The sequence below is a fragment of the Oncorhynchus mykiss genome, chromosome 23 (assembly GCF_013265735.2).
Source record: "Oncorhynchus mykiss isolate Arlee chromosome 23, USDA_OmykA_1.1, whole genome shotgun sequence".
NCBI classification, from domain to species: domain Eukaryota; kingdom Metazoa; phylum Chordata; class Actinopteri; order Salmoniformes; family Salmonidae; genus Oncorhynchus; species Oncorhynchus mykiss.
This window is the reverse complement of record NC_048587.1, coordinates 44,405,374-44,430,086: the sequence shown is the minus strand read 5'-3', so window position 1 is coordinate 44,430,086 and position 24,713 is coordinate 44,405,374. Positions and strand designations below refer to the sequence as shown.

At 42.1% G+C, this 24,713-nt stretch overlaps 1 protein-coding gene across 9 annotated transcripts in view; it reads left to right on the top strand.

The window, feature by feature from the left end:
• Positions 1 to 24,713, top strand: part of LOC100301649 (calcium-activated potassium channel subunit alpha-1) — a 208,472-nt gene that overhangs the window by 78,443 nt on the left and 105,316 nt on the right. For all 9 annotated transcript variants that reach the window (XM_021581131.2, XM_021581123.2, XM_021581121.2 and 6 more), the window contains exon 3: positions 10,909 to 10,970. In XM_021581131.2, the coding sequence (XP_021436806.1) occupies positions 10,909 to 10,970 (62 nt within the window). The remainder of the gene's footprint in view (positions 1 to 10,908; positions 10,971 to 24,713) is intronic.

The following is a 24,713-nucleotide window of genomic DNA, read 5'->3' as shown; positions in this document are numbered from 1 at the left end:
GTTGGATCTCTATGGCAAGACACATCATTCACCCAAGTTTCGTCAAAATCGTGCCAGTGGTGTCTGAGATATCGCGTGGGTTAGGTAGACTCATATCGCTGAGCATGTGTACCAAATTTCGTCACTCTGAGTCAAACAGATCAAGAAATATAAACGTGCCTCTTATAGGGCCACCGTGTGCTCGATGTGAAGGATCTTGCATATGTTGAGGGTTGACAGTGTTGTTGTTACGATACGAATATCTTTGACTGATCTATATACATTGATGTGCTAGATCATACCCACATTAATGCTTATTGCTGAATAGCGGCCATGTTGTTTTAGGTACTAGTCTGGAAAATTGTGCGTTGAGAGACATTCAGCTGGGCTAGACAATCTCGACCCTCTCTTTCTAAAACTATCTGCCGCCATTGTTGCAACCCCTATTACCAGCATGTTCAACCTCTCTTTAGTATTGTCCGAGATCCCTAAAGATTGGAAAGCTGCCGCAGTCATCCCCCTCTTCAAAGGGGGTGTCTCTCTAGACCCAAACTGTTACAGACCTATATCCATCCTTCCCTGCCAATCTAAAGCAAAGTTAATAAACAGATCAGACCATTTTGAATCCTACCGTACCTTCTCCGCTGTGCAATCCTGCTTCCGAGCCGGTCACGGGTGCACCTCAGCCACGCTCAAGGTACTAAACAATATCATAACCACCACCGATAAAAGACAGTACTGTGCAGCCGTCTTCATCGACCTGGCCAATTCTTTCGACTCTGTCAATCACCATATTCTTATCAGCAGACTCAATATCCTTGGTTTTTCTAATGACTGCCTCTCCTGGTTCACCAACTACTTTGCAGACAGAGTTCAGTGTGTCAAATCGGAGGGCATGTTGTCTGGACCTCTAGCAGTCTCTATGGGGGTACCACAGGGTTCAATTCTCGGGCCGACTCTGTAAATATCAATGATGTCGCTCTTGCTGCGTGCGATTCCCTGATCCACCTCTACGCAGACGACACCATTATGTATACGTCTGGCCCTTCCTTGGACACTGTGCTAACTAACCTCCAAATGAGCTTCAATGCCATACAACACTCTTACCGTGGCCTCCAACTGCTCTTAAACGCTAGTAAAACCAAATGCATGCTTTTCAACCTTTCGCTGCCCGCACCCGCCCGCCCGACTAGCATCACCATCCTGGACGTTTCCGACCTAGAATATGTGGACAACTATAAATACCTAGGTGTCTGGCTAGACTGTAAACTCTCCTTCCAGACTCATGTTACATCACACATCTCCAATCCAAAATCAAATCTAGAATCGGCTTCCTATTTCGCAACAAAGCCTCATTCACTCACGCCGCCAAACTTACCCTTGTAAAACTGACTGTCCTACCGATCCTTGACTTTGGCGATGTCATCTACAAAATAGCTTCCAACACTCTACTCAGCAAACTGGATGCAGTCTATCACAGTGCCATCTGTTTTGTTACCAAATCACCTTATACCACCCACCACTGCGACCTGTATGCTGTAGTCGGCTGGCCCTCGCTACACATTCATCGCCAGACCCACTGGCTCCAGGTCATCTATAAGTCTATGCTAGGTAAAGCTCCGCCTTATCTCAGTTCACTGGTCACGATAACAACACCCACCCGTAGCACACGTTCCAGCAGGTATATCTCATTGATCATCCCCAAAGCCAACACCTCATTTGGCCGCTTTTCCTTCCAGTTATCTGCTGCCAGTGACTGGAACAAATTGCAAAAATCGCTGAAGCTGGAGACTTTTATTTCCCTCACCAACTTTAAACATCAACTATTTGAGCAGCTAACCGATCGCTGCAGCTGTACATAGTCCATCTGTAAATAGCCCACCCAATCTACCTACCTCATCCCCATACTGTTTTTATTTTATTTACTTTGCTGCTCTTTTGCACACCAGTATCTCTACTTGCACATCATCTGCTAATTTTTCACTCCAGTGTTAATCTGCTAAATTGTAATTTATTCGCTCCTATGGCCTATTTATTGCCTACCTCATGCCCTTTGCACACACTGTATACAGTGCCTTGCGAAAGTATTCGGCCCCCTTGAACTTTGCGACCTTTTGCCACATTTCAGGCTTCAAACATAAAGATATAAAACTGTATTTTTTTGTGAAGAATCAACAACAAGTGGGACACAATCATGAAGTGGAACGACATTTATTGGATATTTCAAACTTTTTTAACAAATCAAAAACTGAAAAATTGGGCGTGCAAAATTATTCAGCCCCTTTACTTTCAGTGCAGCAAACTCTCTCCAGAAGTTCAGTGAGGATCTCTGAATGATCCAATGTTGACCTAAATGACTAATGATGATAAATACAATCCACCTGTGTGTAATCAAGTCTCCGTATAAATGCACCTGCACTGTGATAGTCTCAGAGGTCCGTCAAAAGCGCAGAGAGCATCATGAAGAACAAGGAACACACCAGGCAGGTCCGAGATACTGTTGTGAAGAAGTTTAAAGCCGGATTTGGATACAAAAAGATTTCCCAAGCTTTAAACATCCCAAGGAGCACTGTGCAAGCGATAATATTGAAATGGAAGGAGTATCAGACCACTGCAAATCTACCAAGTCCTGGCCGTCCCTCTAAACTTTCAGCTCATACAAGTAGAAGACTGATCAGAGATGCAGCCAAGAGGCCCATGATCACTCTGGATGAACTGCAGAGATCTACAGCTGAGGTGGGAGACTCTGTCCATAGGACAACAATCAGTCATATATTGCACAAATCTGGCCTTTATGGAAGAGTGGCAAGAAGAAAGCCATTTCTTAAAGATATCCATAAAAAGTGTCGTTTAAAGTTTGCCACAAGCCACCTGGGAGACACACCAAACATGTGGAAGAAGGTGCTCTGGTCAGATGAAACCAAAATTGAACTTTTTGGCAACAATGCAAAACGTTATGTTTGGCGTAAAAGCAACACAGCTGAACACACCATCCCCACTGTCAAACATGGTGGTGGCAGCATCATGGTTTGGGCCTGCTTTTCTTCAGCAGGGACAGGGCAGATGGTTAAAATTAATGGGAAGATGGATGGAGCCAAATACAGGACCATTCTGGAAGAGAACCTGATGGAGTCTGCAAAAGACCTGAGACTGGGACGGAGATTTGTCTTCCAACAAGACAATGATCCAAAACATAAAGCAAAATCTACAATGGAATGGTTCAAAAATAAACATATCCAGGTGTTAGAATGGCCAAGTCAAAGTCCAGACCTGAATCCAATCGAGAATCTGTGGAAAGAACTGAAAACTGCTGTTCACAAATGCTCTCCATCCAACCTCACTGAGCTCGAGCTGTTTTGCAAGGAGGAATGGGAAAAAATTTCAGTCTCTCGATGTGCAAAACTGATAGAGACATACCCCAAGCGACTTACAGCTGTAATCGCAGCAAAAGGTGGCGCTACAAAGTATTAACTTAAGGGGGCTGAATAATTTTGCACGCCCAATTTTTCAGTTTTTGATTTGTTAAAAAAGTTTGAAATATCCAATAAATGTTGTTCCACTTCATGATTGTGTCCCACTTGTTGTTGATTCTTCACAAAAAAATACAGTTTTATATCTTTATGTTTGAAGCCTGAAATGTGGCAAAAGGTCGCAAAGTTCAAGGGGGCCGAATACTTTCGCAAGGCACTGTATATACTTTCTTTTTTCTACTGTGTCATTGACTTGTTTATTGTGTTATTGGAGTGTTTTCTGTTTACTCCATCTGTAACTCTATTTATTTTCTGTTTCCTGTCTTTTCCCTGTTCCCTGTCTTTACCCTGTTTCCTGTCTTTTCCTTGTCTTTTTCCCTGTTCAATTTTTTCCCCTGTACCCAGTTTCCTGTCTTTTCCCTGTTTCCTGTCATTTTCCCTGTTTCCTGTCATTTTTCCCTGTTTCCTGTCTTTTTCCGTGTTCCATTTATTTTCCCTGTTCCCTGTCTTTTCCCTGTTCCCTGTCTTTTCCCTGTTCCCTGTCTTTTCCCTGTTCCCTGTCTTTTCTCTGTTTCCTGTATTTTCCCTGTTTCCTGTAATTTTCCCTGTTTCCTGTAATTTTCCCTGTTTCCTGTCTTTTCCCTGTTTCCTGTTTTTTCCCTGTTTCCTGTCTTTTCCATGTTTCCTGTCTTTCCCCTGTTTCCGGTCTTTTCCTTGTCTTTTTCCCTGTTCCGTTTATTTTCTCTGTTCCCTGTCTTTCCCGTTTCCTGTCTTTTCCATGTTTCCTGTCTTTTCCCTGTTCCCTGTCTTTTTCCTGTTTCCTGTCTTTTCCTTGTCTTTTTCCCTGTTCCGTTTCTTTTCTCTGTTTCCTGTCTTTTCCATGTTCCCTGTCTTTTCCCTGTTCCCTGTCTTTTTCCCTGTTCCCTGTCTTTTCCCTGTTCCCTGTCTTTTCTCTGTTTCCTGTCTTTTCCCTGTTTCCTGTCTTTTCCCTGTTTCCTGTCTTTTCCCTGTTTCCTGTCTGTTCCCTGTTTCCTGTCTGTTCCCTGTTTCCTGTCTCTCCCTGTTTCCTGTAATTTTCCCTTTTCCCTGTATTTTCCCTGTTTCTTGTCTTTTCCCTATTCCTTGTCTTTCCCTGTTTCCTAATATTTTCCCTGTTTCCTGTCCTTCCCCTGTTTCCTGTCCTTTCCCTGTTCCCTGTCTTTTCCCTGTTCCCTGTCTTTTCCCTGTTTCCTGTCTTCTCCCTGTTTCCTGTATTCTCCATGTTTCCTGTCTTTTCCCTGTTTCCGGTCTTTTCCTTGTCTTTTTCCCTGTTCCGTTTATTTTCTCTGTTCCCTGTCTTTCCCCTGTTTCCTGTCTTTTCCATGTTTCCTGTCTTTTCCCTGTTCCCTGTCTTTTTCTTGTTTCCTGTCTTTTCCTTGTCTTTTTCCCTGTTCCGTTTCTTTTCTCTGTTTCCTGTCTTTTCCATGTTTCCTGTCTTTTCCATGTTCCCTGTCTTTTCCATGTTCCCTGTCTTTTCCCTGTTCCTGTAATTTTCCCTTTTCCCTGTAATTTTCCCTTTTCCCTGTATTTTCCCTGTTTCCTGTCTTTTCCCTGTTTCCTGTCTTTTCCCTGTTTCCTGTCTTTCCCCCTGTTTCCTGTCTTTCCCCCTGTTTCCTGTCTTTCCCCCTGTTTCCTGTCTTTCCCCCTGTTTCCTGTCTTTCCCTGTTTCCTGTCTTTTTCCTGTTTCCTGCCTTTCCCTATTTCCTGTCTTTCCCTGTTTCCTGTCTTTTCCCTGTTTCCTGTCTTTTACCTGTTTCCTGTCTTTTCCCTGTTTCCTGTCTTTCCCCTGTTTCCTGTCTTTTCCCTGTTTTCCGTCTTTTCCCTGTCTTTTCCCTGTTTCCTGTCTTTTCCTTGTCTTTTCCCTGTTTCCTGTCTTTACCCTGTTTCCTGTCTTTTCCCTGTTTCCTGTATTTTTCCCTGTCCCCTGTCTTTTCCCCGATTCCTGTCTTTTCCCTGTTAGCTGTCTTTTCCCGGTTCCCTGTCTTTGCCTGTTCCCTGTTCTTTCCCTGTTCTCTGTTCTTTCCATGTTCACTGTCTTTCCCTGTTCTTTCCCTGTTCTCTGTTCTTTCCATGTTCACAGTCTTTCCCTGTTCTTTCCCTGTTCTCTGTTTTTCCTTGTTCCATGTCTTTTCTCTGTTCCCTGTCTTTTTCCTAGTTCCCTTTCTTTTCCCTGTTCATTGTCTTTTTCCTGCTTGTTATTACTACAGAGTGGGCCTAGAGTCATATCTCACACAGACCCAGAGGCTAATGAGTGTGTTGTTTGTGTATGCATGTGGGTGTGTTCACCAATTTCTGACTGGAGGAGTTATCAATGCTCTATAGAGGAAAGCATTATCATAGGGAAAGGATCATTTCAAAATGGGCAAGTCAAACCTACCGAGGGGTTTAATTCAGGATAATAGTGTTTTGGTGTTTATTTATGAACATGAGTGTGTCTCAATGCTCTGCATGTGTTTTGAATCATGGTGTAGGGATACAGTACAACTTGGCTCTGTCCCAAATGACACCCTTTTCCCTATATAGTGCACCAGAGCAAGTAGCCTATACAAATGTATACAAATGTTTCCTCATTCAGATTTTGTTGTGGAAATCGGTCTGATTTGTAGTAGAAAATGCCAGCATGTGTAGCAGAGTTGTTGACTTGAGACTTGACAGAAAATTAAATGATTTGACTTGGAGCCTCAATTCGAGACTCAACTTTGACTTGAGACTGACGACTTGAAATGATCTGTCCAGGTTTTGTCATGTTTTGTCACTCATTTTGTGGCACAGAGTCTCTGTGGATTACTCTCCACGCAGCCAGAGACAGTAGTCGCAACATAGCCCTTGTAAAAAAAACAGCAAACTGTCAATCAACACAGGTCGGGTGAGCTGGCGAACAGCTTGCTGATTTGCTTTACAGCTATAGGATTGGGTGCAGCGCAAATGTCAAATTGTAGGTAGAGAGAGTTGCCATAATTAAATATGCAGCTCCAAAAATAGTTCTATCAATAATATTAACTGTTTACTTTGCACATTGACCAGCAATGGGGCAACTAGCATAGGCCTGCTGGTCTTTTGGTATGTACGCCTAACAATTGCTTGAAACTGATCATTTATTTATGAAGCTTGCATTTGCAATTTGTTGTTAAAGTTAATTATTACTGTGGTGAAGACTCTCTTCGCTCTCTGAACTCCCGCCAGTGAAGAGAGCTTTTTTCTCTTGTTGAAATGTTTGCTGTTTTGTTCACTCCTTTAAAAGCATAGGCCCTGTGTGGTAAATGTAAATCTATCACTCCGTCCGCGTACCGTTTATTGCAGCACGTTGACATTTCTGTTTCTGGTTTGATAGGCCTACGACACATTTAGCCAATCATTTCTTAGCCTGCTCTGAGTGGGCGTGATATTTATAGTACACATAAACGTTCGCAAAACCAATGAGGTAGGAGTTCTGTTTATTTCATTCAATTTGTGGTTTCCTTTGTTCATATTTTCCGGGTTAGGTCGTGGTTCCGTGTGTCTGTGTCTTTGTCTCTGTCATTTTTGTTGTGCGTAATAGGAGTGCGCCCTCGTCTCAGTGCCCATAGAATGCTTTGAAGTCATAACATTGAGAAAGAGAAAATGATTGTTTCATCATGTATGCGTGGTGTTGAAATATCATAAAAAATAATTGTCTGATTAAGATGAATGTAACAATGGATGTGGGAATTGTCTTTTACATTGAAGAACCAGTTTATTGGTTGTAGTTGCTAATTGGGTAATTGTATTGTCCTGGGGGCCAAGTGCTTATATTATGTAGGCTACCTGTTTGAGCAGATTGACAGATTCCATTTGGTTTCTCAGAGTGAGGCTGTACAGTCTTGCCCTTTATCTGTGTCTGTTCAGATAGGACAAGTTAAGTCTGATACAGAGGCTATTTCTTTTGGGCTTTTGCCAGTGTATATTTTGTATGATTTGGCTCTTTAACCATTGGTTGACCAAGACCTGTAAATAGGTTCATATTTTACAGTTACATAGTTTAATCAAAATGTGTTGTAGACAAAATAATGAAAAGGGCTGTCTGGTACCCTTTTTTTTACTTGACTTGAGACTCGAGTCTAGACCTTGGGACTCAACTTGAGACCTTGTGGCTTGATACTTACTTGTGCCTCGAATAATAGTGACTTGGAGTATACTGTAGTCTTATACTGTAGCTGTACAAAACATGTTCCTGTTATCTATCTGGGTTTCCTCATTTACATACACAAGACAGTTGTATATCAAGAATCAGGTGCATAAAGTTTCTGTTTCTGAAAGCCCATTGTATCCTCATACAAGTCTAGCCGGGTCCCCCATCAGTTTTCTGCTAGTTTGACAATGACCATAAGAGCACAGATGTGAAACCAGGATAATGAGTGTAAATCTGTTACAGTATATTACTTTTCTAGGCAGGTTTCTTCGTATGTAAAGGCATGCTAAGCTGTATCCCAAATGGCAACTATGTAGTGCACTTTATTTGACCAGGGCCCATAGGATTAAGGATGAGCTAGCCAACTGGGCCCTCTTGTGGAAACACCCATCTATCAACTACTGGTGGCCCATCCACCACTATAGAGAGAGAGAGAGAGAGAGAGAGACCCCAGCTCTGCTTTTAAAAAGGAAGCTAAGGACAGGAAATAAAAAATTCATGAAGGTGTTTTCTCATCATGGGAGACGTCAATGGACACACTGACAATACAATGTCACATCATCATGGAAATTAATGAGTTCTGAGCTACTAATCTATTATGGATGGCTAGGGCTGCTGCTGGTTCAGGCTGTCATTTACTAAATAGACAAAGGCAGGCAGGGTCACTGCTACTTCGTACAACATGTAAAACGTGGCATGTCAGAGGTGTGTTCAAATACTGAAGTGGTACTTGATAGAGCTTGTATGTTGGAATGGAACCAATATAAAAACATTCAAAAGTGCAGACCTGGCCCACCTGGCAGTCTAAAATAAATGCTATAACATTTTTGAAGATTTGAACCCGGGTCTGGATGCTGAGAGGAGTTAACTTCTGATGCTTTTATCTCATCTGTGCTTCTCAGGATTACAATACTGTAGTGTACTGGCCCTGACCACATTAAATGCACTGTGCTCTTAATTTAATAAGGAATGTGGGTTGTTCATTTTGTAGCAATGACAATATGCTTGATAGTGGCCTGGTGGTCTAAGCCGCTGCCTTCAGAATACATGTACTTGCGCGGCGTGGGTTTGAATCCGATCCACTGCTATTTACCACTCTCCTCTTACCTTACTTGTCTTATCTAATACACTGTGGGACTGCCCCACTCTTTAAAGAAAAAATACGATTATTATTGTCCCTAATGGCCTTTTTAATAACGTTTAATGTTGTGTGGTGCATTTCATACTTTAGGGAAAATAGTTATATAAAAAAAGTATTTATTTATAAACCTAGAGCTTCAGATATAAGCTATATTATCAGTCTCATCAAGTTGATTTCCTTCTTCCCTGTTTTCCTGCCAATGGACTACGCAATTAATAGGAGAGTTTGCCCTCAAATGTTGTCCAATTCTTGGCCTTATTTGACTGGTGTAAATATGCTAAGTGGTGGGTATCACCGTTTCTTCTTCAATTGACTGCTTGCTCTCTCAGTTTACCCCAAGCCACTCTCCGGCTCTGTCCCAAAGGCACTCTATATAGGGCACTACTTTTGACCAAGGCCCATAGGGCATGGTCCGTGCTGGTCGGATGCTGGTCAGACCAGCATGGTCAAGCTTCACTGGACTTCATGTAAACTGGAAACCATATATATCCTGAGGCTGCATTTATTGTAGTTGGGGATTTTAACAAAGCAAATTTGAGGAAAAGGCTACCTAAATTCTATCAGCATATCGACCATTGCTACTCCAACTTCCGGGATGCATACAAGGCCCTCCCCCGCCCTCCTTTCGGAAAATCTGACCACGACTCCCTTCCTATAGGCAGAAACTCAAACAGGAAGTACCCATGCTAAGGACTATTCAACGCTGATCTGACCAATCGGAATCCACGCTTAAAGATTGTTTTGATCACGCGGACTGGGATATGTTCCAGGTAGTGAAAATAATATTGATGTGTACACTGAGAAGGTTACTGATTTCATCAGTAGTGTATAGGAGATGTTGTACCCACTTTGACTATTAAAACCTACCCTAACCAGAAACCCCAAGCCACTCTCCGGCTCTGTCCCAAATAGATGGTAGAATTTGTGCAAAAGTGAAAGCGCGAACCACCGCATTTAACCATGGCAAGGTGACTGGGAATGTGGCAGAATACAAACAGAGTAGTCATTACAATGATTCTGTACACTACAGTATACTTGCTTGTTTTGTCACATGAACTGAAATTAGGCGAACTGTGGTGGAGCGATTTCTGCATAGTGCATCTTTAATCTGTAGTCTCTCCCAATGTGAGCCTAGATCTGTTTGTTTTGTTTCGTCAACTCCCATGATCCTTGTAATGCTGAACACCAGGCATATCATCAACCATAAACGATGCTTAACAGTACTAACATATCTGGGAGCAGGCTTTAGATAGACTACATGTTCAATTGTATTCAAAAGGCCCTCCCCTATTAGACAGACAGAGAGAGAGAGAGGGTGTCACTCAATGCCCTTGTTTTGTTATTGTGTTAGCTATATGACTAGGCTCAAGGCTTCGCTGTATCTCTGTTTATCCCCTGCTGTACTGTCGCCTCATCTCACTGTATTGACATGATGAGCCAAGTTCTTGTTTACAGTTCTGTGTGCTGTATTCCCTTTCAGCTAGTGTGTAGCATACTGCACAGTTCTCTCTGTGTTTGTGTGTATTCCCTTTCAGCTAGTGTGTAGCATACTGCACAGTTCTCTCTGTGTTTGTGTGTATTCCCTTTCAGCTAGGCTAGTGTTTGTGTGTGTTCATGGGTGTAGTTGTAGCCTCGCTCTCTCTTTTTATAACCCTGTCAGAATGAGATGATGTGATGTGTAGCTACTCACTATGTGTATATTCTAACAGTGCCAGTTAAGAATGATTTATCCTTGGCCTTAAAGTTGAGATCTGTGATTGGCAAAACAGCACCACTGTCCACCAGAGGCACATTTGTTATTGCTTTGAGGAAATGAGCATCCAGCATTGTGGTAAAAAAAAATGGCAGTACATATTCTACTGTTCTATTGCGTGTTCAATGGTGTGCAATGATGTCAGAGGGATAAAACAGTATTTGGTGAAACAGACGTGGCAGTTTCACCGCTCTGGATTCCAGCTTTAATTAATGAACATATTATCTACCTCAGTACATGTGATATCCCCAGAGTAGGCTAATTACTGGGACCTTTATGTTACCTCTCAGAGTGTTACTTAATAACATTGAATGCATTAGATGGTCTCTAAGCTTTGACCTATTAATAAAGACTCACTTTTCCTCTCTCTCCTCCTCAGGTGGTGCTTGTCTTTGCCCTCAGCATCGGAGCCCTTGTAATATATTTCATAGATTCCTCTGAGTAAGTATTATTTTTTTGCAACACATTACAGCTGTAACCTACAGTGTATCGTGCTTTTTGTTATGTTAATATACTGGAAACTATTGCACTGTGACAACAGAGCTCTACTAAACAATGAGATGGTCTTTTTGTCAATGGGATCCAAATCTAATCTGGCAAATGATGTGGTACGGGTGGACTAATGTGGTTATAACCTGATTTATAGAGAAGCTGTAATAATATGTATTTTACCAGGTAAGTTGACTGAGAACACATTCTCATTTACAGCAACGACCTGGGGAATAGTTCCAGGGGGATGATTAGGTGACCGTGATGGTATGAGGGCCAGATTGGGAATTTAGCCAGGACACCAGGGTTAACACCCCTACTCTTACTATAAGTGCCATGGGATCTTTAGTGACCACAGAGAGTCAGGACACCCGTTTAACATCCCATCCAAAAGACGGCACCCTACACAGGGCAATGTCCCCAACCACAGCCCTGGAACAATGGGGTATTTCTTTAGACCAGAGGAAAGAGTGCCTCCTACTGGCCCTCCAACACCACTTCCAGCAGCATCTGGTCTCCCATCCAGGACCAAGCCTGCTTAGCTTCAGACCAAGCCAGCAGTGGGATGCAGTGTGGCATGCTGCTGGCACTGAAATATGATATCTGAAACAAAATATATGCTCCTTACACATATTTAAACATTTTTGATGGTCTGCAAAGTGGATAATACAACTGTAACTGTAGATGTGGCAGATTATGGTAGTTATGGTTGGTTTCCTGTACATTCAAAATCACGTATACACAAAAAAATGAGGGTACTTCAAGATTCTTTGGCAAGGGTGATGTTTCTATGTGAAACCAAACTGACTAAAATAACCCTTTGAGCTCTTCAATGGTTACAGTTCACAAAAGGGTTATTTGCTCTTTTAGCGATAATAATGTAGAGGAGGTGGCTCATTAGAATATTTTAAGACGGGGTTTGCGCACAACTCGATGTGTGCAACCATGAATGAGTGCCATTCCAGTTTATCTAATTTGTTGTGCTATTCCCTTACATATTATAAATGACTATGGCCAATGATGGTGTTGTGTCAATTGAGAGCAATTACTAAATCAGTCAATGGTTATTAATTCTCTCCTCAGGGACCCCCACCTGTTCCAGCGGTAGCTCACTTGATTCAACTTCTCAATTCAAATCACATGAAATGTTATGTCACATACTTCGTAAACAACAGGTGTACACTAACAGTTAAATTCTTACTTACAGGCCCAACAATGCAGAGGGTAAAGAGAAATAATTTAAAAATAACAACACAATGAGTAACAATAACTTGGCGATATACATGGGGTTACCAGTACAGAGTCCATGTGCAGGGGTACAAGGTAATTGAGATAGATGTGTACTGTACATACAGTGGGGAGAACAAGTATTTGATAACCTGCAAAATTGACAGTGTTTCCTACTAACAAAGCATGTAGAGGTCTGTCATTTTTATCATAGGTACACTTCAACTGTGAAAGATGAAATCTAAAACAAAAATCCAGAAAATCACATTGTATGATTTTTAAGTAATTAATTTGCATTTTATTGCATGACATAAGTATTTGATCACCTAACAACCAGTAAGAATTCCGGCTCTCACAGACCTGTTCGTTTTTCTTTAAGAAGCCCTCCTGTTCTCCTCTCATTACCTGTATTAACTGCACCTGTTTGAACTTGTTACCTGTATAAAAGACACCTGTCCACACACTCAATTAAACAGACTCCAACCTCTCCACAATGGCCAAGACCAGAGAGGCAATTATTAGAAAATTGAAGAAGTTCAAGATGACGGTCAATCACCCTCGGTCTGGGGCTCCATGCAAGATCTCACCTCGTGGGGCATCAATGATCCTGAGGAAGGTGAGGGATCAGCCCAGAACTACACGGCAGGACCTGGTCAATGACCTGAAGAGAGCTGGGACCACAGTCTCAAAGAAAACCATTAGTAACACACTACGCCGCCATGGATTAAAATCCTTCAGCGCACTCAAGGTCCCCCTGCTCAAGCCAGCGCATGTCCAGGCCTGTCTGAAGTTTGCCAATGACCATCTGGATGATCCAGAGGAGGAATGGGAGAAGGTCATGTGGTCTGATGAGACAAAAATATAGGTTTTTGGTCTAAACTCCACTCGCTGTGTTTGGAGGAAGAAAAAGGATGAGTACAACCCCAAGAACACCATCCCAACCGTGAAGCACGCCTCAATGTTTCTGTCCTTTGCCTCCTGTCTGTCCTGTCCCTGTCATGTCCGTTCTGTACTTTACCTCTTGTCATGTCCTTTCTGTCCTTTACCTCCTGTCCTGTCATGTTATTTCTGTCCTTTACATCGTGTCCTGTCTGTCCTATCCTTTCTGTACTTTACCGTCTGACCTGTCCTGCCATGTCCTTTATCTCCTGTCCTGTCTGTCCTATCCATGTCATGTCCGTTCTGTCCTTTACCTCCTGTCCTGTTCTTTCTGTCCTTTACCTCCTGTCCTGTTCTTTCTGTCCTTTACCTCCTGTCCTGTCCTTTCTGTCCTTTCCCTCCTGTCCTTTACCTCCTGTCATGTCTGTTCTGTCCTTTACCTCCTGTCCTGTCTGTCCTATCCCTGTCATGTTCTTTCTGTCCTTTACCTCCTGTCCTGTTCTTTCTGTCCTTTACCTCTTATCCTGTCTGTCCTATCACTGTCATGTTCTTTCTGTCCTTTACCTCCTGTCATATCCGTTCTGTCCTTTACCTCCTGTCCGTTCTGTCCTTTACCTCCTGTCCGTTCTGTCCTTTACCTCCTGTCCTGTCCTTTCTGTCCTTTACCTCCTGTCCTTTACCTCCTGTCATGTCCTTTCTGTCCTTTACCTCCTGTCCTTTGTCCTTTACCTCCTGTCATGTCCTTTCTATCCTTTACCTCCTGTCTTTTACCTCCTGTCCTTTCTGTCCTTTACCTCCTGTCCTTTACCTCCTGTCCTGTCTGTCCTATCCATGTCCTGTTCTTTCTGCCCTTTACCTCCTGTCCTGTTCTTTCTGTCCTTTACCTCTTGTCCTGTCTGTCCTATCCCTGTCATGTTCTTTCTGTCCTTTACCTCCTGTCCTGTTCTTTCTGTCCTTTACCTCCTGTCCTGTTCTTTCTGTCCTTTACCTCCTTTACCTCCTGTCATGTCCGTTCTGTCCTTTACCTCCTGTCCTGTTCTTTCTGTCCTTTACCTCCTGTCCTTTACCTCCTGTCCTGTCTGTCCTATCCCTGACATGTTCTTTCTGTCCTTTACCTCCTGTCATGTCCGTTCTGTCCTTTACCTCCTGTCCGTTCTGTCCTTTACCTCCTGTCCGTTCTGTCCTTTACCTCCTGTCCGTTCTGTCCTTTACCTCCTGTCCTGTCCTTTCTGTCCTTGACCTCCTGTCCTTTACCTCCTGTCATGTCCTTTCTGTCCTTTACCTCCTGTCCTTTGTCCTTTACCTCCTGTCATGTCCTTTCTGTCCTTTACCTCCTGTCTTTTACCTCCTGTCCTGTCCTTTCTGTCCTTTACCTCCTGTCCTTTACCTCCTGTCCTGTCTGTCCTATCCCTGTCATGTTCTTTCTGTCCTTTACCTCCTGTCCTGTTCTTTCTGCCCTTTACCTCCTGTCCTGTTCTTTCTGTCCTTTACCTCTTGTCCTGTCTGTCCTATCCCTGTCATGTTCTTTCTGTCCTTTACCTCCTGTCCTGTTCTTTCTGTCCTTTACCTCATGTCCTGTTCTTTCTGTCCTTTACCTCCTTTACCTCCTGTCATGTCCGTTCTGTCCTTTACCTCCTGTCCTGTTTTTACTGTCCTTTACCTCCTGTCCTGTCCCTGTCATGTTCTTTCTGTCATTTACCTCCTGTCTGTCCTGTCCCTGTCATTACCGTTCTGTCCTTTCCTGTCTGTCCTGTCTTTAATCTCCTGTCTTGTCTGTCCTTTCTGTCCTGTGCTTTCTGTCCTTCACCTCCTGTGCTTTCTGTCCTTTACCTCCTGTCCCTATCTGTCCTGTCCTGTCTGTCCTCGCCTGTCTTTTCCTGTCCTTTCTTTCCTGGCTTGTCTTTCTGTCCTGTCCTTTCCTGTCATCTCTTCATTTGAGGGATAAATCCTTTCCAGGTAACTGCCGTTGCCCGCCCGGGCTTACAGTAAATTTCAACGACCACACGACGCCAACAATCCTTTACTCACAGATGAAATTGCTTAATAATCTCTATAAGACAAGGATCGGAGCCTCTCTCAGACGGAACAGAACAGAACAGACAGGAAATACCACATTTCCTGTTCTAGAACAATCAACATCACTCATTAAGCACTAGGAAACACCAACGGAACGCCCTTTCAGATTTTTGACGTGTTTTGCATGAAAAGGGCTATATTGTTATTATTTAGCCTACTGATGTGCCATTAGGAAGTAAAGGAAGGAGGCCTAAAAGCTTGTTTTTATTGCCCAGAGAACAAGGGGGAGGTGTGGCCAAACTTACGTTGACATTGTTTTGTCAAATAGTAGACACACTTGTCCAGTACGAATTACAGTAGTGAGTGCATACATTTTTCGTACTGGTCCACTATCGGAATTGAACCCACAACCCTGGTGTTGCAAGCATCATGATCTACGGACTTTATAGAGAGAAGTCATTAGCCTTCTGGTCTCAAGAGATTGTGCCCAGCTAGGCTAATTCAGGCATTGGAATATTGTTTCATTACACAAAATATAACTTTTTACAACGCATTTATACTTTCCAATCCCTTTGTGCATTCAGTCTGAGAGAGTTATTCTGAGAGCAGTGAACGTGTGGCTGTCATCACTGTTTGATATATTTGACTAGACATTAAAAACAGTGTGGGTGTCTGTGGGCCTTTCTTCTGGCTGGCTATATGAAGTTGGATACAAAATAGCACAATCTGCCCGAAGTACCCCTTCACAATGCACCCCCTCATGTGCAAGTGATCATTAAGCCTACTGTATGTTCTTATGAGTTTTCCCAAGTAGCCCATGTGGATAAGCCAGTACAGAGGTACTAGTACCCCAGGTTGAGAACCACTACACTAGAGTACTATGGTTAGCGCTGTCTGTTGTTTTTTGTGAGTGATTGTCCGATTTCATGATCTAAACGAACGCAGGTAGAGTTATGTCCTATGCAATACCATGTGTACTCCCACCCTGTCATCCAGGTTACGACCTGAAATACCTTTTCACCTGATGAAGAACATATGACCTTTGACCTGACCTTTAATCTTTTGACTTGCAAAATGAACCGTGTTGTGGTACTTCCCTTGTCAGTTTTTCTAAAGGTTATGATAATTATATTTCAATAAAATGTTGTATATACATTAATTTAAGAATTTTGTATACTGTATTATCCCTCTGTCCATCACCTGAAGCATTAGCTGAACCAATGTCATTAGCTGACCCAATGTCATTAGCTGACCCAATATCATTAGCTTACCCAATGTCAACAACAAGGCTCTCAGCTTGCCTTAAGTCACACTTTGACTCACAGCGGCGTGTCGTCTGTTAAGTGACAGCTGGTTGTAACAGATATGGGCCCTTCCTGTAATTAGCCTTGTAGGCCTACTGAAGCATTATTTTTACACAATGTACATTGTACATTTTAGGACATCCTCAGCCTCAATCATCCTTGAGTGAGTTGTCAATCTCTAAAGGCTTAGGGTGTGTAAATGTACACCCTAGTCTTGCAGGCAGAGATGGGCAAAATATAAATTTCTATGTACCTTATTACAAATACAAGATACTTGTCGTGGAAAATTACATAATTCATCTTGTCTTTGTGGGACTTAGTCATAAGCGTAAAACTTGTCTTTGTGGGACTTATAGCTAATATAGCTACGGTCCGTTTGGGTGCGACTGCAGCATGTGATATCCCGTAGGTTTACTATCTACAAAAAGTCACATATGGAAACTTGCAGAAATGAGCACATTACAGTATTTGCTGTTGTGAATGCAGTTAGACGGTTGAGCCCTCAGGTTGTCAACCTTGTGCTATCTTAAATCTGAACAGACAACTAATTGCCTTTAACACACTATCTTCTGACTGCCACGTATACAGAAATTATGTATTTTTCTATAAAAGCAGAGACCCGACTATGTTTGTTAAGCCTTAATTAAACTCTGAACCATTGTTGGTGAATGGTTCAGACTTGAAAGCATAACAAACATAGTTGGGTCTCTGCTTTTATAGAAAAATTGTTGTTTGAAAGAATCTGCAGACTCTCTCTTCCTATAGATTTGCTATCACATACTCTAGAGACCATTGTATCATACTAAAATACAAAATACTTTTGGAAAGTATTGTATTTACATAAGAGACAGGTATATTGAGGTATTTTGTCATTTCAAAATACAAATACATTTGCAAGTACACGCCTTCACTAGAAAAACATTCTCAGTAATGGTAACAAAAAACATGTCACAGTCCTATGACTGTGATATATGCTTGTTTTCCTACCTTGATTGCACTAAGTCACTCTGGATAAGTGTCTGCTAAATGACCAAAATGTAAATATACAAATGAACACTTGCAATAAGGACAATAATTTCAGGGGCAAACTTATTAGAATAATACCCAGCATGCTTTGAAGTGTTAATTTGTACGTTTACTTTTACATTATGGTAATTTAGCAGACACTCTTATGCAGTAGCAGTCAGAGGGCAATTATTTTTTCATGAGCATTGCCCTATTTTGATTACAGCATGTTGGATGACTGTCATTCATATTCCATTCACCTAGTTCAATGTAACAGCAATAAGTTTAGGCTACAACATGATACTTAAAATTTCCCTCTGCTAGGTTGCTACAACCTAGCCTATGAATTAAAGTTTACAACGTAGGTGCACACAGGTCGATCATTAGTCCAACAGTTGCAAACAAGAGTTTCTATTTTGCAAATTCAGGTATGTTCATCCCCGTTTTGTTGCGTTTAAGGAACTTTTTCAACAGAATCAGAGGAATGAATACACCCCTGATCACACGTAAACAGAGTTCACTTTCATGACAGCCACCTTGTATTCTTTCTCGCATCTATGCGCTCTCCTCCCATCTTTTCCCTTCGTCCCTTGTGGACATCAATGCACAAAACATCAGCTGTATGTGACCAGGTGAAAAAAACTTTCCAAGCCAAACTATATCATAACTGATACACACAGCCTACAGCATTGTCACCATATTAGCTAAAGTAACATTATAGCCAACATAGCTAATAGAACTAATGCGTTAGTAAACCTGCTACAATCATGCTGTAACGTTACAGTGTACACTCAGTAAGCAGTTTAGCACTTACACCGGCAGGCCCCGATGGCAATAGATTTGTAAAACCAAAAGCTTATCTTGAGTTCTAGTGTTGTGTTGGATAGTCATAGCCAGCTAGCTAACATAGCATCCCTCTGTTTGAGCAGGGTGTTTGAGTAGGCTAAACTGGCTAGCTAAGTAAATTAAACTGAAAAAAATGTCTCTCTCTTGCTCAAAAACTGTTCAACTATTGTCTTTCTCTGTCTTTGAGTCAACTACTCACCACATTTTATGCACTGCAGTGCTAGCTAGCTGTATCTTTTGCTTTCAGTACTAGATTCATTATCTGATCCTTTGACTGGGTGGACAACATGTCAGTTCATGCTGCAAGAGCTCTGAGAGCTTGAACGACGTCATAATTACTGTGTAAGTCTATGGAAGGGGGTAAGAACCATGAGCCTCCGCGGTTTTGTATTGAAGTCAATGTACCCAGAAGAGGACGGAAGCTAGCTGTCCTCCGGCTACACCATGATGCACCCTACAGAGTGCTGTTGAGGGTACTGTAAACCTTCATACAAAATAGTATGTTTTAATCAATTATTTGGAGACGTGATTATATTTAGTATTGTTTTATCGGAAAAGGATAACTTTTTTAATGTAAAACATGTACAGTGCCTTGCGAAAGTATTTGGCCCCCTTGAACTTTGCGACCTTTTGCCACATTTCAGGCTTCTAACATAAGATATAAAACTGTATTTTTTTGTGAAGAATCAACAAGTGGGACACAATCATGAAGTGGAACGACATTTATTGGATATTTCAAACTTTTTGAACAAATCAAAAACTGAAAAATTGGGCGTGCAAAATTATTCAGCCCCCTTAAGTTAATACTTTGTAGCGCCACCTTTTGCTGCGATTACAGCTGTAAGTCGCTTGGGGTATGTCTCTATCAGTTTTGCACATCGAGAGACTGAATTTTTTTCCCATTCCTCCTTGCAAAACAGCTCAAGCTCAGTGAGGTTGGATGGAGAGCATTTGTGAACAGCAGTTTTCAGTTCTTTCCACAGATTCTCGATTGGATTCAGGTCTGGACTTTGACTTGGCCATTCTAACACCTGGATATGTTTATTTTTGAACCATTCCATTGTAGATTTTGCTTTATGTTTTGGATCATTGTCTTGTTGGAAGACAAATCTCCGTCCCAGTCTCAGGTCTTTTGCAGACTCTTTCTTCCAGAATGGTCCTGTATTTGGCTCCATCCATCTTCCCATCAATTTTAACCATCTTCCCTGTCCCTGCTGAAGAAAAGCAGGCCCAAACCATGATGCTGCCACCACCATGTTTGACAGTGGGGATGGTATGTTCAGGGTGATGAGCTGTGTTGCTTTTACGCCAAACATAACGTCTTGCATTGTTGCCAAAAAGTTCAATTTTGGTTTCATCTGACCAGAGCACCTTCTTCCACATGTTTGGTGTGTCTCCCAGGTGGCTTGTGGCAAACTTTAACCAACACTTTTTATGGATATCTTTAAGAAATGGCTTTCTTCTTGCCACTCTTCCATAAAGGCCAGATTTGTGCAATATACGACTGATTGTTGTCCTATGGACAGAGTCTCCCACCTCAGCTGTAGATCTCTGCAGTTCATCCAGAGTGATCATGGGCCCCTTGGCTGCATCTCTGATCAGTCTTCTCCTTGTATGAGCTGAAAGTTTAGAGGGACGGCCAGGTCTTGGTAGATTTGCAGTGGTCTGATACTCCTTCCATTTCAATATTATCGCTTGCACAGTGCTCCTTGGGATGTTTAAAGCTTGGGAAATCTTTTTGTATCCAAATCCGGCTTTAAACTTCTTCACAACAGTATCTCGGACCTGCCTGGTGTGTTCCTTGTTCTTCATGATGCTCTTTGTGCTTTTAACGGACCTCTGAGACTATCACAGTGCAGGTGCATTTATACGGAGACTTGATTACACACAGGTGGATTGTATTTATCATCATTAGTCATTTAGGTCAACATTGGATCATTCAGAGATCCTTACTGAACTTCTGGAGAGAGTTTGCTGCACTGAAAGTAAAGGGGCTGAATACTTTTGCATGCCCAATTTTTCAGTTTTTGATTTGTTAAAAAAGTTTGAAATATCCACTTCATGATTGTGTCCCACTTCTTGTTGATTCTTCACAAAAAAAATACAGTTTTATATCTTTATGTTTGAAGCCTGAAATGTGGCAAAAGGTCGCAAAGTTCAAGGGGGCCGAATACTTTTGCAAGGCACTGTAAATCACTGCGGAGGATGGTCCTCCTCTGAAGAGCCTTCATTGCTCTTATCACTCCAGAGTAGTATAGTACGATGTGATATAGAGGAATTCAACTCTGAATAACCGGTGACATGAAAGTGGCTCACCTTTTAGACACGTACATTTCTATGTCAATGAATCCTTAAGGGATAGACATCCCGCTAGCCGGACACCAGCTAACAACATCTGGTGAAATTGGAGGGCGCGCAATTCAAATAAATTATCGGAATATTAAACATTCATGAACATACACGTGTCATATCATTTAAAAGCTTAAATTCTTGTTAATCTAACTGCGTTGTCCAATATCAAAAAGGCTTTACAGCGAAAGCATACCATGCGACTGTCTGAGGACGGCGCACCACAACATATTTTTTAACCAGCAAATGCTTCATAAAAATCACAAATAGCGATGAAATAAATCACTTACTTTTGAAGATCTTCCTCTGTTTGCAATCCCAAGGGTCCCAGCTACAACATGAATGGTTGTTTTGTTATATAAAATACTTCTTTATATCCCAGAAAGTCTGTTTAGTTGGCGCCATCAATTTGAGTAATCCACTCTTTCAACATGCTGACAAAGGAGTCCAAAAAGCTACCGCTAAACTTCGTCCAAACATTTGTCTAATCGTCAGGTACTCTAAAATGTAAATAAACTCTAATATTTCATACGGAAAGTAGTATGTTCAATAGGAAAGGAAATTTTGTAAGCGTGCGCCCTCTCCCTCGCGCGCCGAATGACTGATATTGTTCAGGTGGTCTCCTAACCAAAACGCCAAATACTTGTTCGTTTTTCAAAAAAGAAGCCTGAAACCTTGAATAAAGACTGTTGACATCTAGTGGAAGCTATAGGAATTGTAATCTGGGAGATGGATTTACATAGAAACAATAGGTTTCCATAATAAGGGCCTGGGACCACAATTTATTTTTATTTCCGGTTGGATTTTCACCGGATTTCTTTCAATTCTGTTATAGTCTCAGACATTATGTTAACAGTTTTAGAAACTTCAAAGTGTTTTCTATCCAATGCTACTAATTCCATGCATATCCTGGCTTCTGGGCCTGGTAACAGGCAGTTTACTTTGGGCACATCAGTCAATCCGTTAACGGCATTGATTTGACAGCACCCAGTGAAATAGCAGTGCGCAAAATTCAAAAATAGAGATACTCATAATATGAATTAATGAATCATACAAGTGTTATACATCGGTTTAAAGATGAACTGCTTGTTAATCCAGCCTCTGTGTCAGATTTCAAAAAGACTTTACGGCGAAAGCAAACCATGCTATTATCTGAGGACAGCACCCCATCAAACAAACACATGAAAATCACATTTCAACCCACCAGGCACGACACAAAAGTCAGAATTAACGATATAATTCATGCCTTACTTTTGAAGATTTTCTTCTGTTGGCACTCCAATATGTCCATTAAACATCACAAATGGTCCTTTTGTTCGATAAATTCTGTCGTTATATCTCCAAAATGTGGCGTTTGATCCAGAAAAACACAGGTTCCCACTCACGCAACATGACTACGCAACATGACACGCAACATGACTACAAAGTATCTAAATATAGTTACCTGTAAACTTGATCCAAACATTTCAAACAACTTTCCTAATCCAACTTTAGGTATTTTTAAACCTAAATAATCTATCAAATTTAAGACGGGATAAACTGTGTTCAATACCGGGCGACAACAAAGTGGAGCGAGCTTTCAGGTCGCGCGCCCCAACCACAACAGTACACTAGACTCAATCCTCGTTCTGAACAGCCCTACTTCTTCATTTCTCAAAGGAAAAACATCAACCAATTTCTAAAGACTGTTGACATCTAGTGGAAGCGATAGGAACTGCAAGCAAGTGGCTTAGAAATCTAGATCCACATAGAAAAACCATTGAAAAAAGTGACCTACATTTTTTTTTCTGGATGTTTGGTCCTCGGAGTTTCACCTGCCAAATAAGTTCTGTTATACTCACAGGCAATTTTAACAGTTTTAGAAACCACTCTAAGGTTTCTATCCAAATCTTCCAATTATATGCATATTCTAGCTTCTGGGCCTGAGTAGCAGGCAGTGTACCTTGGGCACACTTTTCATCCAGATGTGAAAATAGTGCCCCCCAGCCTTAAGAAGTTTTAAACTAGACCCTATCCCTAATTTAAGATCTAACCTGCTCCAGGGCAGGCTAACTCAGGGCTAACTCCACTTATCCTGAATTACATGTCTGAGCTGTGAGTTGAGGACCAGTGAAATCCGATTCCTTCCCTGTCAAAAAGATAAACCAGTCATTCATTTAATTCACAGCAAATAGGAAGAGAATCGATGAAAGTGGTTTATGGTAATTCACGCACTAACACACAGTTAGGAAGTCCAAGATGGAATCTTGTCCATGTTGGAAGGGTCCAGTGGTGCCTTGTGTTGAGGTCGTGCAGAGTTCTTCTGACCTGTCGTCTTTCTACGCCGTGTCCAACTAAGGAGTCTGTTAACCCACCTGATAGGGCCTGTGATTGGCTGACTAGGTCAGCTGACTGAATTCCCTGGCAACCTTGTCCCTAACACTGGACAATGAGGTCAGGCTCAGGCGGGGGATGGTAGCCGACCTCAGCAGTAAAAGTCACACAGAGTTTGTCTATATGTCCTAGCCAGAGAGAGGGTTCAATGATAAAAAAATATTTGTACATCTGCAGCAACCAAGAGGTGATGAAGTTACACTTGAAATTCTGGGCTATATTACAAGAAGCTTGAGCTTGCAAGTTAGCAAACCAAATGCATAGCTGTAGGCCTGAGCTAGAGGGAATTTATAGAGGGAATTTATAGGGCACACAGATAGTTAACCTTATAGTTAAGATGTTTAGCTGGAAAACAGTAGTGAATTTCAAGTGTAACTTAATCACCTCTCTTGAGCTGCACAACAGTGGATCGTCAACTCAGGACAGGTTCCATTTGCTCCTTGTCCGTGCGCTCTTTGTAAACAACCCTACCATAATGAAAAGATTATGCAACAGGCGAAATTAAAAACTTAACTTGCTTTATCTATTAACCTTAAAAAGTACATACCAGGGATGGGTAACTCCAGTCCCCGAGGGCCAGAGTGGTGCCACACTTTTCCCCATCCCTAGCAAACCCAGCTGATTAAACTAATTCCATTCTAAACTGAAGATCATGATTAGTTGATTATTGGGGTCATGTGTGTTAGCTGGGCTGTGACACTAATCAGGTCCTGAGTACTTTAGTTGCTCATCCCTGGTACTGTATACAGTGGGAAGAACAAGTATTTGATACACTGCCGATTTTGCAGGTTTTCCTACTTACAAAGCATGTAGAGGTCTGTAATTGTTATCATATGTACACTTCAACTGTGAGAGACGGAATCTAAAACAAAAATCCAGAAAATCACATTGTATGATTTTTAAGTAATTAATTTGCATCACCGGGGAGGGAAAATGGCTTATTGGGCCAAATTTGGACATTTTCAACTCAGAACAGGCCTCGCCATGGTCGACCAAAGAAGTTGAGTGCACGTGTTCAGCGTCATATCCAGAGGTTGTCTTTGGGAAATAGACGTATGAGTGCTGCCAGCATTAGTGCAGAAGTTGAAGGGATGGGGGGTCAGCCTGTCAGTGCTCAGACCATACCGTGCACTGCATCAAATTGGTCTGCATAGCTGTTGTCCCAGAAGGAAGCCTCTTCTAAAGATGATGCACAAGATAGCCCGCAAACAGTTTGCTGAAGACAAGCAGACTAAGGACATGGATTACTGGAACCATGTCCCGTGGTCTGATGAGACCAAGATAAACTTATTTGGTTCAGATGGTGTCAAGCGTGTGTGGCGGCAACCAGGTGAGGAGTACAAAGACAAGTGTGTCTTGCCTACAGTCAAGCATGGTGGTGGGAGTGTCATGGTCTGGGGCTGCATGAGTGCTGCCGGCACTGGGGAGCTACAGTTCATTAAGGGAACAATGAATGCCAAAATGTACTGTGACATACTGAAGCAGAGCATGATCCCCTCCCTTCGGAGACTGGGCCGCAGGGCAGTATTCCAACATGATATCGACCCCAAACAGACCTCCAAGACGACCACTGCCTTGCTAAAGAAGCTGAGGGTAAAGGTGATGGACTGGCCAAGCATGTCTCCAGACCTAAACCCTATTGAGCATCTGTGGGGCATCCTCAAACGGAAGGTGGAGGAATGCAAGGTCTCTAACA